Below are 13,622 nucleotides of genomic sequence, written 5' to 3'. Positions count from 1 at the left end.
TGTGCTTCCCGCTCTGCAGCCCCTGTAGCTCTGGAGTGTACACCCACGGCCGTCCCGACTCCACAACAGAATGTGCCCCCTCACCCCTGTCGGAAGATCCCTGTGGACCTGACTGCTGTCCCACTCTGTCTCTGACCCGCTGTGTGACATCTGGCAGGTCGCAGCACCTCTCTGGGCTTCCCCCAGTAGGCTGACCCTGCTGACTCTCAAAGCCCCTTCCAGGCTTCTCCCAAGGACTCTACTGGCACCACTTGGCAGGACCCATTTGGCCCCAGGAAGGCCTGGCCACACTCAGGAATTAAGAAAAAAGCAAAACAGAAGAGGTGGAGATCCTGAACAGAGAACCAAGGTAAGTTGAAGACAACAAGAAGAACTCGCTTTCCACCAAGTGCACCGCAGATACCACCCCCGCCCAAGTGGCTTGCGCTCTCTCAAGCCTCGGGGTACCTCCCACCATGAGACCCAGACTAGGTGAAGGAAGGAGGAGGGCAGACAAGAATCAGCCTGGGTTCCTCCAGAGCAGAGCCCAGCACCTGCCCACAGAGGTTCTCCAGGGCAGGCTTCCCTGCACCAGGCCTGGCGGGGCCACCTGGCTGTCCCTGGGCTCCAATGAGCTTCGAGCACCTGCCCCAGGGCTCCCACTCACCTCAGCCCCGCTGCAGTCCCTCCTCTTGCAAAGCTGACACACTGGTCATTTGCTGCCACCGTCTCCACATCCACTGCTTCCCGTGGCATCAGCTAATTCACTGTGCAAAGCAGCATTTATATATAGAAAGTTGCAGCCACGCAGGTTAGCATTAAAATAGAGACTCGGCGTTGCCGTGGCAACCAAACAAATGATATTCAAAACGAAAGAGAAGTATTCTGCAATCGGGAAAGCATGTCCACAGCCTTCCAGGGCAGCTGCGCCCGGTCCCCTCGAGGGTGGGTGGGATGGACTCTGGAGAAAGGACCTTCCCTTCAGTTGAACCTCCCTCCCTCCCATTAAGTCACTGGCTCTGGTTCAGCTGTGACCATGACCGCCCCTCCAAAGCCCCCTTCCTAATGCCAACTCCTGCCGGGAGCAGACCCGAGGCCAAGGCACCAAGGGAGTATGATGATCCTGACCAGGTACATCAATTTGCAAAAGCTCTACTCTTCCAGCATCAAGGGGAAGCTGCTGGTGGCCCTGAAACAAAGGTGGCTTCTGCCACAGGTGTAGAGTCAAGAGACACAGTGAGCCCATCTGGCCAGCTGTTTCATCTCTCTGAGCCTCAGCCTAAAAATAAGACAGGGGTGGAGGAGCATAGGGACGGAGAAGTAGCCTAGTGCCTTCCACCTCTGTGATGCTAGGATGTACCTCTTTCCTTCTGGGTAATCTCTTTTTTCTGCGTTCTTCTGGATTCCCTAGTCTCTGGTCATAGGCCTTACTCTCCCATACATATGCCCTGGATGTTGTGGGAACTCCAGTCACACTCAGAAGCTCTGGCTTCCCGTACACTACCACCCAGAATGTTCACAGCCTTCAAGGTAAAAGGCCGGAGCCAAGGAGCCACCAAGAGGCTGGGGACCTTGGACAAATCTGAGCCTTTCTGAGATTCATCCAGACATTTTAAAACCAGGCCTGATCTAGAACGAATGGAATTTAAAAAAATGACAACCCCCAAGTGGCAGCAAGGATGCGGAGTGGCTGGAAGTCCCAGACACTGCTGGGAATGCAAAATGGTGCAACCCCGCTGGAGAGCAGTGTGGTGGTTTCCTATAAGGTTAACATACACACCATACAAGCCAGTCATCCCTCTCCTTGGTATGTACCCAAGAGGAAGGGAGACATGTCCACACAAAATCTCATGCATGAATGTGAATGTGCATAGTAGCTTTATTCATAGTCACCCCAAACTGGAAGCAACCCAAAGACCAACGACAGGCAATAAAGAACAGGCCACCATACATCCATATGGTGGGCCCCGACTCCCAACACAAAGGAACCAACGATGAATGTAGTGACCTGGAGCATCTCACACGTGGCTGTGGAGAAGCCAGTCTCAGAAGATTACGTACTGTACAATCCTATTTACGTGATGTGCTCAAAAAGACAAAGAAACAGGTATGGATGACTTGTGGGGGGTGGGGATGGTAGTGAGAGCAGAGAGGGAGCAAGAGGGAGGCTCCTGGGGTGATGGAATTATTCTATATCCTGGTGGAGGGTGTGGTTACATCAATTTATACATGTGTAGAATTGTACACTCAAAAAAATCCATTTTACTGCATGACAATTGAAAAAAGGCAATTTTTCACCTTGTAGGGGAAAAAAATCACACAGTGGATGGCATAGTCTCCTCGTAGTGTTCAGATCAACCATGGGGTCCCAGTGCACCCACTGTAGAGTCCTGAGAACTGTTCGTTATCAGTACCAGTTTTCATTGCAAAGACCCTCTTCTTGTCCTAGACCAAAAGTTCTCAACCTTGGGCCTGCTAGTTGCATCAGTATCACCTGGGAATTTGTTAGAAGGGACAAACCCTTGGGTCTCAGCCTAGCCCTTCTGAATCGGGAACTCTGCAGGCGGGTCCTGCAGTCTGTTTTAACAAGCCCTCCTGGGGAGTGACTCTACTGCACATTGAAATTTGGGAACCACCAGCCTCTGTATATGGTTTGATCCAGCGAGGCCAGCCCATCAGGGAATGGTCTGGCCCATGTCCCTTCCATGTCAAAATGCCATGGAAACAGACAATGTCTTCCTCCATATCACACATGTTTCTGGACTCTTTCTTCTTTTTTAAAATTTCTTTTCTGATTTCTGTTTTCTGGCCTACCCCCAAGGAGGAGGCAAGGGCCAGAGCTCCGTCTGAGCACCTGAAGCAGCAAGCAGGAGGTAACACAGAACCATCTGTTGCTGCATCAGGACACCTGGGAGGAAGAGTGGTTGCCACAAACTGAGGACCAGGGAGGGCCCGTGGCTGTGCATACCCACTCCTCCGTTCTGGTCCATCCCAGCTCCTGGGCCAGGACCAGAATGGACCTCGCCAGTCCACTTCACACTCTTCCTGGAGCACTTCTCAAGTCAAAGGGCACCTCGTGGTTGCCCCCAAAGAACCCTGGCAAAGCATACTTCCTACGTACCCCAGAACAATGACTTCAAAGCTGCTTTGCTTGGTTTATGGCTCCAAAAGCATACGGAGATGACAGATCACAGAGAAGAAGTCAGAACCACATGAATGTCATATTCAGCAAAATAAACAGCATCACAGCATTGAGGTTGGGTCCAGGGGGCTGTGTGTTTGGCCCAGGGCTCAGGCTTGGTGGCCCCTAGCATGGGTTGGGCTCCCGGGCCTCTCCTTCCCGCCCACGACTTCCACAAACTGCCAAGGGCACCCAGCGTGCTGTCCCTCCCAGCCAAGGCCTCTGCTAGCAATGCTACCTCGGCTGACATTTCAGTGTTTTATTGAGTTTTTATATTCTCTTTTATGGTGCAGTTGGAAGATAGCTCAGCTTCTAGTTCTGTCCAAATATGCACAAGCACAGGAACGCTGTGCCGTTAATGATAGTGTGACAGCTCCAGGAGCCTCTGGGGGGAGTTGGGGGAGCGGTTGTGGCACCCACTCCATTTTATACCACTGGTTCCTCCCAGAACCAGCCCTGCCGGGCATCCACACTCCCAGCCTCATTCTCATTGCAGAACACAGAAATCCTCCCCCACCCCACCCCCACCTATGGTTTTCTGGGGAAACAATGTGGGGCTCCCTAGACCCAGTGCTTCTGAAATGTCCAGAGACATTTCCTGGTTGCCACAATAGGGGTGGGAGAGCAGGGCAGTGTGTCAATTCCCTACTGCCACTGTAATGAGTAACCACACATTTGGTGGCTTAACACAACATGGATTTATTATCTTAGAGTTCATTGGCTCAGAAATGGGACTCACTGGGCTCAAACCAAGATGGTGGCAGAGCTGTGTTCCTTGGGGAGGCTCTAGGAAAGAATCTGCTCCCTTGTCTTTGTCAGCTTCTAGAGGCGGCTTGCACTCCTCGGCTGCTGGCCCCACTTTCTATGTCTTCAAAGCCAGCAATGGTGTGTCCAGCCTTCTCCGCACGGCCGTGTCTCTGATGCTCTCTCTACCATCTCCCTCTGCCACTTGTAAGGACCCCTCTGATTATACTGGGCCTGCATAGGTAATGCAGGATAATTTCCCCATCCTGCAGTCGTCTGATCCACAACCTCAAGTTCCTCTTGCCCTATAACTCACGGGTTGCAGGGATTAAGACATGGACATCCTGGATGTGTGTGTATGGGGATGTTGAGGGTGGTTGGGGACGAGTCAATATTATGCCAACCACAGGGAGCTGCCTGCATCTGATAAGCAGAGAGAGAGGATGCCACTAAAGACTTATGACACAAAAGACCACGCGCCCACAACAAAGAGCGACCTGGGCCCCAATGCCAATCGTGCCTAGGGTGAGAAACCATGGTACGGTCTAACGGTGACTGGGCCTTAGTTGGTCCCAGTGACCCTGACCCAAGTCCCACAGAAAGTTCAACCATAGGTTATTTGGGGATCAGAAAGAGGCTGTGACCCACAATTAAGGAGAATTTTTTTTTTTTTTTTTACCGTCCTGTTAGATACTGGATTCTCTAACCCAAAAACATCCTCAAACGCTTCTCATCTGATACACAGAAAATATACACAGACTTTAAAGATACCTAACATACATCTTGCTTCTAGAAGGTGCATAAACGCAGTGGATATAGATCATTTGAATCTCTTTATGCGAAGGGGATTATGAGGTACAAACTTCCAGTTATAAAATAAATAAGTCACAGGGATATAAAGTATGGCTCAGGGAATAAAGTCACTAATATTGTAATAACTTTGCATGATGACAGATGGTGGCTACATCTATTGCGGTGATCGTTTTGTAACGTATAAAAATATCAGAGTGCTAAGCTGTAAGCCTTCAACGTAATACTGTACATTGGTTGTAACTCGATAAAAAAAATTAATAAACTCCTTTACGTGCACAACTTCAAATAACATGGCTAATTCTGCTTTCTGTTGGGTTGCTTCCTGGTCTTGAGAATTGCTGGACTAGCAAGCCAGCGCCCCTCACATCCCCATCCCCCCCTTCCTCCCTCCCCCCGGAGGGAGCTGACCCACCACTAGCTGACGAGAATTCCTGAAGACCTCAGAGATCTCAGGCCCCACAACAAATGCCCTCCTGACCTCTAGGCTCCTGCAGGTTCCCCGGGCTTTCCTGTACTCTCAGGGTGAGGACAACAGTAGCCGGGTGGCCTGGGGAAGGGGAGGGGTGCTTAGGAGGCCCTGCCCAGCCCTGCAGACTGCAAGGGGTTGCCCCCCCACCTCCCCGGAGGTTGGTCCTCAAGCAAGGGCAACCTGCACATCTCCCTGAGGTCCCACCTGCTGGCTGGGTTTCCCAGAAGGCATCAAGAAGGGGCAGCGGAGGGTGACTCTGGAGTGGTTTCCTGGGGACCTGCAGGGACAGGTAGGCAGGGCCTTCCTCCACCACTTCTTCTAATTCTGACAAAAGGACTCCCTATTCCCTCCCACCTCCATCAAAATGATGAGCAGAGGCGTGGTGGCATCTGGCGTGATTCTGTGTGTACCCACATGCGTCCCTGTTTCCTGCCCCCAGGCAAGCCCCAGCTAGCCTACCCTCTCTGTCTGACACAGCCAAGTGTTTCTCCAACTCCTCTATTGCAACCACTCAGCATTCTCTGCCAAAGCCACATCTCTGCTCCAAAGCAGAGAAGCAATGCTCTCTCAGGAAGCCCTGACACGATGTCTGAGCTCCTCTGGGGCCTGGGACCACCTGCGTCAAGAAGTCATCTGCAGAGCCCATGGATTTGCTCAATCATCCTTCAGGCAAATGCCGCTGCACATTTACAATGAGCCACACAACCATCTAGAAGCAGGGGAGACAGAGGGCCTTGTCCACAGGGAGCTTGAATCCAGGGCAGGGAGGATGATAAGGCCCTGCTCTAAGCCCGGATGTACATGCATGCCAACAAGGGGAACAGGTGACCTGTAACATCTCTGTTCCTAGATCACTGCAACCATAGCAGGAAGCACTTACGTGACACCTAGCATGGGCCTGACTGTCCTCTCCGGTTTACAAGGCTGCACCCATTCATTCTTCACTCCACCCCATGAGGCTGGTTCTATAATTACACCCATTTTACAGGGGAGGGTACTGAGGTTCAAACGGTCGGCAGCGTGCCCCAGATGCGTGCCCACATTTATAGCTCGTAAATGGCAGCACCAGGATGGGCCAAACGCCTCCTTCAGGGCACCCAGCCTGGGGCTCAAACTTCCAAGGGGCAGCCAAGGGCAGAGGAAGGGCTTTTTATTTTTTTCCTGTAGCCACAGCAGCCCCTTTGTTGCTCAGACCCCAGTGAGTCACCTCCCTCCCAAGACATTGCCAAAGCGGGCCCCATTGTAGCGGGGGTGCTGGTCCCCACTTCCCTTTTCATTTCTCAAATACGGCTTTCACCAGATCCAAATTAGTCATGTAAATGCCAGCCCAAGTTCAAAGATGCTCAGATAATGGGATTTTTCAAATACCAGGGGCCAGCAGTGGCAGCGGTGGCTGCTACAACTTCTCAGCCTTCTCACTCAATCTCCACCTTCTGGGACCTCCTGGGTCAGCTTCTTTGTGACCTGTGGGGCTGTAAGTCTTGTTGTCACACTTGGGATTCTTGTGGCAGAGGCCAGGGCACAAGCAGACCCTCAATTGCATGCCCTGGCATTCTGGTGTCCTAGAAACCATGTGGGTTCCCAAGGCCTCCTGCCTAGCTCAGGAACCACAGCCAGCAGTGAATGTTATGTTATTTGGAAGAAGGAGGTCTTTGCAGAGGTAACTAAGGATTCTAAAACAAGGAGGTGATGATCCTGGATTATCCAAGTGGGCCCTAAATGCAATCCCAAATGTCCTTAGAAGATTGAGGCCAAGGGAGATTTTATTACACACAGAAGAGGAGGGAGTCTGACCAGGGGAGCAGGGGTCACAGTGGGACAGCCACAAGCCAAACGTGTCAGGTGGACCTGGCCATAAGCCACCACAAAAAGAATGGAACAGCAGGGAGAAAGTCCTCCCCTGTCCCCCACTCTGACCACAACCCGAGCCTGCCACGTGGAAGTGCCATGTCAGGCCACATGCACAACACGGGGCAGCAACACCGGATTCTGAAGCTTCCACTGTGGTCTGCACACCTGGATCATGAAGCGGTGCAGTAACACGGGATTCCCCAAAGCCCAAACCTTCCCATGACCCTTGCGCCACCCAAGGCGGTCCCTTCGGTGGTAGACAAGATGCCCCGGGCCTTCTCAGAGGCAGGTTTTTAGACAGTCACATATTCATTGAGGTCTGTTAGGAAAAACCAAGTAACTAGGACATAAAGACCACAGGCCCATCCTCCCCAAGAGTCACACTCCCACCCGCCAGCCTGGATCAGCTGCCCCTCTGCTCCCAGCCTGGCTCCTTGCTCCTTCTTCGTTCCCAGTTCCTGCCTTCATGGGCTGCACCCAGCTGGCCAGGCTTCTGGCCAGACCCCAGAGAGAGAGAGAGAGAACAAGTGAAGAGCCCATCCCTCTGGCCTGATCCCCAAATCAAGAGGCTGCCGGGGAGAGAGGGGCACAGGCTCCCTCACAGGCAGATCATAATCTGGGAAATGGAGGAAGAATACACAAAAGTCTGGGACGTGCCATTTCTCTAAAATGGGGACTATATTCTGGATTCTCACTTCCCCATATCTACCCAACTCTCTGCCACCCTGAGGTCCAGCCCAACCGCAGGCTCTGGGGAGTCACCCAGTAGGTCAGAGGGTCCCCCTCGGAGGCCATTGGTGGGATGTTCCCGGGCAGGAGGCCAGAGGGCACCAAGGAACAGGGCCAGAATCGCCACGGTCTGTCTGCATGCAGCAGCATTATTCTTACAGAGTAGGGCCAAGAACACGAATAGAAAACCAGTGAAGGCAGGTGCACATACTCGGCCATGTGTCACAGTCAACACACAGACAGGTGGATCCCAGCCCAGTATGTGTCAGAGACCAGGAGCCTACATATGACACCCAGGAAATTTCTCATGAAAAGATTTAAGATTTCAACCGTGTCCTGAAAAATCTAGAAGGCTGTACGTACTGAAGTTGCACCTGATAGGATCAAGAGAACTGTGGCCGCCTTCTCCGCCATCCTGGCTGCCCGTTAGAATTATCTGGAAGCTTTACAATCGCCCTGATTCCTGGAGATCCCTGAACCCATTTAACAGATCTCTGAGGGAGAGACCTGGAGATGGCCGTCTTTCAAGCTTGCTAGGTGATTCCACTGTACAGCTAAACACACGTGCCATCTGGGGACACTGCTCTGGTGTCCCCACGTGCCTCACTCAGCACTGCTACCCACCTGCCTGGCGCAGACACTGCGTGCTCCAACAGCTTGTCCAGCCAAGTTGCACACGAAAGGGAAGGCTGGGGCCCCATCAGCCAAAGTTGGCATGCAGAACCCCTTCCACCAGCTGCTTTAACCACAGAAAGCCCACTTCACAGCACCCAGGCCGGGGTGATGAGCCGCATCCCTTCTGGCTGCATCACCTCTGCCCAAGGATGGGGCTCCCCGATGTCCAGGTCCAGGCCCTGCCCAGGGTCTCGGGACAGCCCTAAAGGCATTTCAGTTTCCCACTGTCCTGCCGTGTCAGAGCTTCCTCTGGCTTATAAATATGCTTTCTGTAAAGCCCTGGAGCCAGACCCCACTCATCAAATCCCCAGGTTCCATCACTTACGCATAAGAAGATCCTTCTGTCCACAAGCCTCCCCGACTCCAATGCACCGGAGTTGATACAAAGGTAGCGGACCGGCTGTCTGCACCTTTCCAAGATGTGACAGGGACAGCAATGGGCGGGGGGGGAGGGGGCGCACCTAATGCCGGGGCTGGCACCTGTGGTCTGTCTGGCCCCGGATTCAGTGCATTAGTGGCTGACCAGCAATCTGGGCCACTGCCCGCTGGTTTCGTGCCACTTCTCTAAAAAGAGTGAGACTAAAAAGGAAGAAAAAAGTGGGTGTTAGGACATCATAGTCACCAGCCAGTGCCTATGCCAGGATTCTGGGAGTCGGGAGCAAGCCTGCCTGTCTGGCCCGGGGGGCAGCACACCAACAGGAGGACCTCAGGGACGACAGTGACAGTGAGGAGCAGCCTCCCAGGAACCAGGCAGGGAAATGGGATTTTGATTGCACAGATTAAGAGCACTGGTGCTGGAGAACAGTGACAAGTGACATGTGAATCACAAAGAGGAGAGCTTCCCAAGATACAACGTGTCCAAACAAGCCATGTGGCTGAGCCTGAGAAACGGGAAAATGAGGAAGAGTGAGCTCACCAGGCAGGCAGCTGGGCAAACCCATGCCGCCCTGGGGCCCTGGGCCCCGCACACGGCTGGAGTCACAAACCCACGGTCTGGGGCTAAGGGATGCCCCTCTCTTGGCCAGCACAGCCTTGGAATGTTCTCGTTCACTGCTGACAGCCCCAGAAGTGAGAACGGTTTCCATTTGAGCCTATTCTCCTGGCAGTGGGCCACTGTGCGGTCCCCAAGCATCCAGGGAAAGCCTCGGTGTAGGTGACACAGCCGGAAGCCTTGCTCCATAAAGGATAGTCCCTGGAGCTTGTCAGAAATGCAGAGTCTCGGCCCCTCCCCAGAACTCCCGCATCAGAAACTGCTGGGTTAGCCAGCACCCCGGTGAATGGTGAGTGTGTTGCTGCTTGAGAAGCACTCATTTGCAGCCTGCAGGCCACCCTCCTATGGACCAAGCACCTAATAGCTACACAGCCCAGGAATTCACTGCTGGTTACAATCTAGGCATCTCACACTGACTTTCCTCCCCCTCCCCCACATCATATCCAAGGCCGCAGCTCCTTCCTCAGTCCCTAACTCACAGATCAACCCAGGCAAGTGCAGATTAAATGTCTCCCTGGATGGGACGCCTGGTGGCTCAGTGGTTGAGCATCTGCCTTCAGCTCAGGGCGTGACCCCGGGGTCCTGGGATCGAGTCCCACATTGGGCTCTGCCTGTGTCTCTGCTTCTCTTCTGTGTCTCTCGTGAATAAATAAAAAATCTTTAAAAAAAAAGAAAAAAGTCTCCCTGGAGCCACAGAAACTGCTAGGCTAGCTCTACCTGCAAGGCATATTTGTCCACGTGTTTATGTATTTCTTTCTTGATCATGCTCATCCAAACATTTACTGGACACCTACTGTATATCAGGCGCTGAGAACAAGCAGATTAAGTGACCCAGGCTGGTCCTGGGAAGAGTCTGCTGAGAGAGAGAGAGAGAGAGAGAGAGAGAGAGAAGACAGTCACAGTGCAGAGTGACCTGCATGTGCACCGCTAAGGGAAAAAAAACTAAAAATCATAATCGGACATGCTTTCTCTTTACCACGCTTTCTCTTTGATTTTTCTGCTTCCTCTTATCTTGCTTCCTATCGGGTTGATTGCATTCTCTTCATTCTCCCCCCTACCCCTACAAACTTGGCCATTTATAGTCTACTTATGCTACTTAGGTGACTTAGGTGTTTACACTGACATTTTTAACATATACTCTCAACTCCAAGCATAAAGACAATCAATAGCTCTTTCTTCCTCCTGAATAATACAAAACCCTGGGAAGCATTCACTTTGATCTTCCCCCTACCACCTTCCAGGTGTTGGTAGCATGAATCGCTATAAGATGCTATTTTCCCACAAGTCTTAGAGCTGACTGGTCATTTGCTATCTCCCACTAATTGATCCTTTTCCAAAAAAAATTACAAATTCCAAATTGACGCAAGAGGAAATAGAAACCCTGTAGATCTATAACCTTCAAATGAATTGATCCAGTGGTCTAAAACTAACTTAAGCTACAGCAGGTCTATGTGGTTCTACTGACAAGTTTTCTCAATCTTTGAAAGAAAAGACAACATTTGTCTTATCCAGTCTCTTCCAGAAAAACACTGAGAGAGATAAACACTCAGTTCCTTTTATACCACCGCATACTGACCTTCAAAGAAAAACAGTGTACGAATTAAAAGCCTGCCTCCTAACCTCACAGGGCATAAGTGTAAAATCCTAAATAAACTTGACTAAATCCTGAGAAAGGCAGCATATTAAAACACCAGAAAACTCATTCGCTAAATTCACCACATTAAAAAATTATAAGAAAAAAAAGTGACAATCTAGATGTGAAAAAAGCATCTGACCATTAAAACTCCTCACCCATGAGGGCTACAAAAGGGACTTTTCTGCCTGACAAATAGTAAATATCCAAAATTAGAATATACCTTGTGTTTAATGGAACACACTGGAAGCTTTTCCTTTAAAGTCAGGAGTAAGGGGGACACCTGGGTGGCTCAGTGGTTAAGCATCTGCCTTCGGCCCAGGGTGTGATACTGGAGACCCAGGATCTAGTCCCACATCAGGCTTCCTGCATGGAGCCTGTTTCTCCCTCTGTGTCTCTCATTAATAAATAAATAAATTCTTAAAAAAAAATTAGGAGTAAGGGATGCCTGGGTGGCTCAGTGGTTGAGCAGCTGCCTTCAGCTCAGGTTGTGATCCTGGGGTCCTGGGATCGAGTCCCACATCGGGCTCCCCGCAGGGAACCTGCTTGTGTCTCTGCCTCTGTGTCTCTCGTGAATCAATAAATAAAATCTTAAAAAAAATTTTCAATAAGCAATGTATCATATTGGGAAGTGGGGAGCAGACAGGAAGTTGGGGAGGAGAGGAGATAAGAAGTAATAGTTAGGGGCACCTGGCTGGCTCAGTCCATATAGTGTAGGTGCCTCTTGACGGCAGCATCGTGAGTGCAAATGGGCCCCTATAGAGCAAACAGGAGAAAGAAATTACGGATGGATCAAAGATCTGAACATCAAACACAAAACTTTAAAACTTGTAGGAAACAGTTTAGACCACCTTAGGACCTCAGCATATAAAAAGTTTTCTCCAACAAGACCTAAAAAGCACAATACATGGAAGTAATCGTTTCAGCACATCTTATAAACTCACACACACGCTCACCATATGATCCAGCAACTTCACGCCCAGGTATTCACGCAGGAGGGATGGAAACTGTCCAAAAGACTCGTTACACAAATGTTCACGGCAGAATTATCTGTAATAGCTAACCGCTGGAAGTACCCCCAAATGCCCATCACCTGACAAATGGAGAAGTGAATTATGGTGTATTCGACTAATGGAATTCTACTAGGCAACCAGAAGGAACAAACCATTGATGCAACAACAGGGGAAACCTCCGATGCAAAAGAAGCCAGCTTCCAGAGCACATTATGCATGGTCTACTCGTAGGAAATCCTCCAACGGCACAAACCGATCTATAGAATAGAAATCAGAGGTGATCTGAGGAGATGAGGGAGGAACAGGAGAGAAACTGACAATAAATGGCAGAAGAGAACATTCTGGAAACATGTCCTGTGCTTTGATGATAGTGGCGGTTACATTTGTCAAGTCATTGACCTGCACACATCAAATGAATGAATTTCACTTTACAGCAAATCATAGCTCAGGGAAGTTGATTTTAAAAGATGTGGGTACGGGGGGGCCGTCTCTCTCTCTCTCTCAAGTAAATAAGTGAATCTTTATTTTTTAAAAAGATTTTATTCATTTATTTATGAGAGACTCAGAGAGAGAGAGAGGCAGAGACACAGGCAGAGGGAGAAGCAGGCTCCTGCAGGGAGCTCCAGACCCTGAGCTGAAGGCAAACACTCAACCACTGAGCCACTCAAGTGTCCCTAAACAAATCCCCCCCCCCCAAAAAAAAAATACACACACACACACACACACACACACACACAGGGGCACCTGGTTCTGTCAGTAGAGCACACGATTCCTGATGATTCCTGATCTCAGGGTCATGGGTTCAAGCCCCATGTTGGGTACCAAGCCTACTTAAAAATAATTAAATAAAAATATACACAGCCAATACCAATACATTTGTTACAACCTCTGTAATTTTCTGTGGACACATTTTATTAAAAAGTGGATTTTAGAAAACATCAGTTATTAATTACACATACTAGGGAGCAGGAAATTTCAAGAGGACAGTGGAGACTAAGAAGTCTAATTATGCTCATTCATATTTTCCTCCCTGTTGAAGGAGATGCCAACAGTCATCCCAGCAATCCTGTTAGAACCACAGGGTCAGAGCACCTGGGGACTGCAGTCGGGTAAGTGTTCAACTCTTGATTTCGACTCCGATCTTGGTCCTAGGATTGTGAGATCGAGCCTTGTGTAGGACTCTGCACTCAGGATGGAGCCGGCTTCAGATTCTCTCTCCCTCTGCCTCCCTCTTGAGCATGCGCGCTCTCTTTCTCTCTCTCTCCAAAAATAAATAATGGGCACCTGGGTGGCTCAGTTGGTTAAGTGTCTGAGCCCTACGTGGGGCTCCCTGCTCAGCAGGGAGTCTGCTTCTCCCTCTCCCTCTGCCTGCAGCTCCCCCTGCTTGTGCACGTGCTCTCTCTCTCTCTCTCTCTCTCTCTCTCAAATAAATAAATAAAATCTTTAAAAAAAATTTTTTTAAATGGGGCACCTGGGTGGCTCAGCGGTTCAGCATCTGCATTCCGCTCAGGTCATGACCCCAGGATCCTGGGATCGAGTTCCGC

General features: G+C 50.5%; 1 protein-coding gene across 3 annotated transcripts in view; it reads right to left on the bottom strand.

The window, feature by feature from the left end:
* Positions 1–13,622, bottom strand: part of GAS7 (growth arrest specific 7) — a 208,833-nt gene that overhangs the window by 120,791 nt on the left and 74,420 nt on the right. Inside the window, exon 1 of one of the 3 annotated variants that reach the window (XM_077892645.1) lies at positions 647–799. The exons of 1 other annotated variant lie outside the window; for it this stretch is intronic. In XM_077892645.1, the coding sequence (XP_077748771.1) occupies positions 647–735 (89 nt within the window). In that variant the 5' untranslated portion in view covers positions 736–799. Of the gene's footprint in view, positions 1–646; positions 800–13,622 lie in introns of those variants that run through there. One more of the 3 variants, XM_077892646.1, reaches the window with a different exon arrangement.

Source organism: Canis aureus, chromosome 3 (assembly GCF_053574225.1).
Source record: "Canis aureus isolate CA01 chromosome 3, VMU_Caureus_v.1.0, whole genome shotgun sequence".
NCBI lineage: Eukaryota > Metazoa > Chordata > Mammalia > Carnivora > Canidae > Canis > Canis aureus.
Note: the sequence above shows the minus strand (reverse complement) of the source record. Positions and strands in the feature narration are given on the sequence as shown.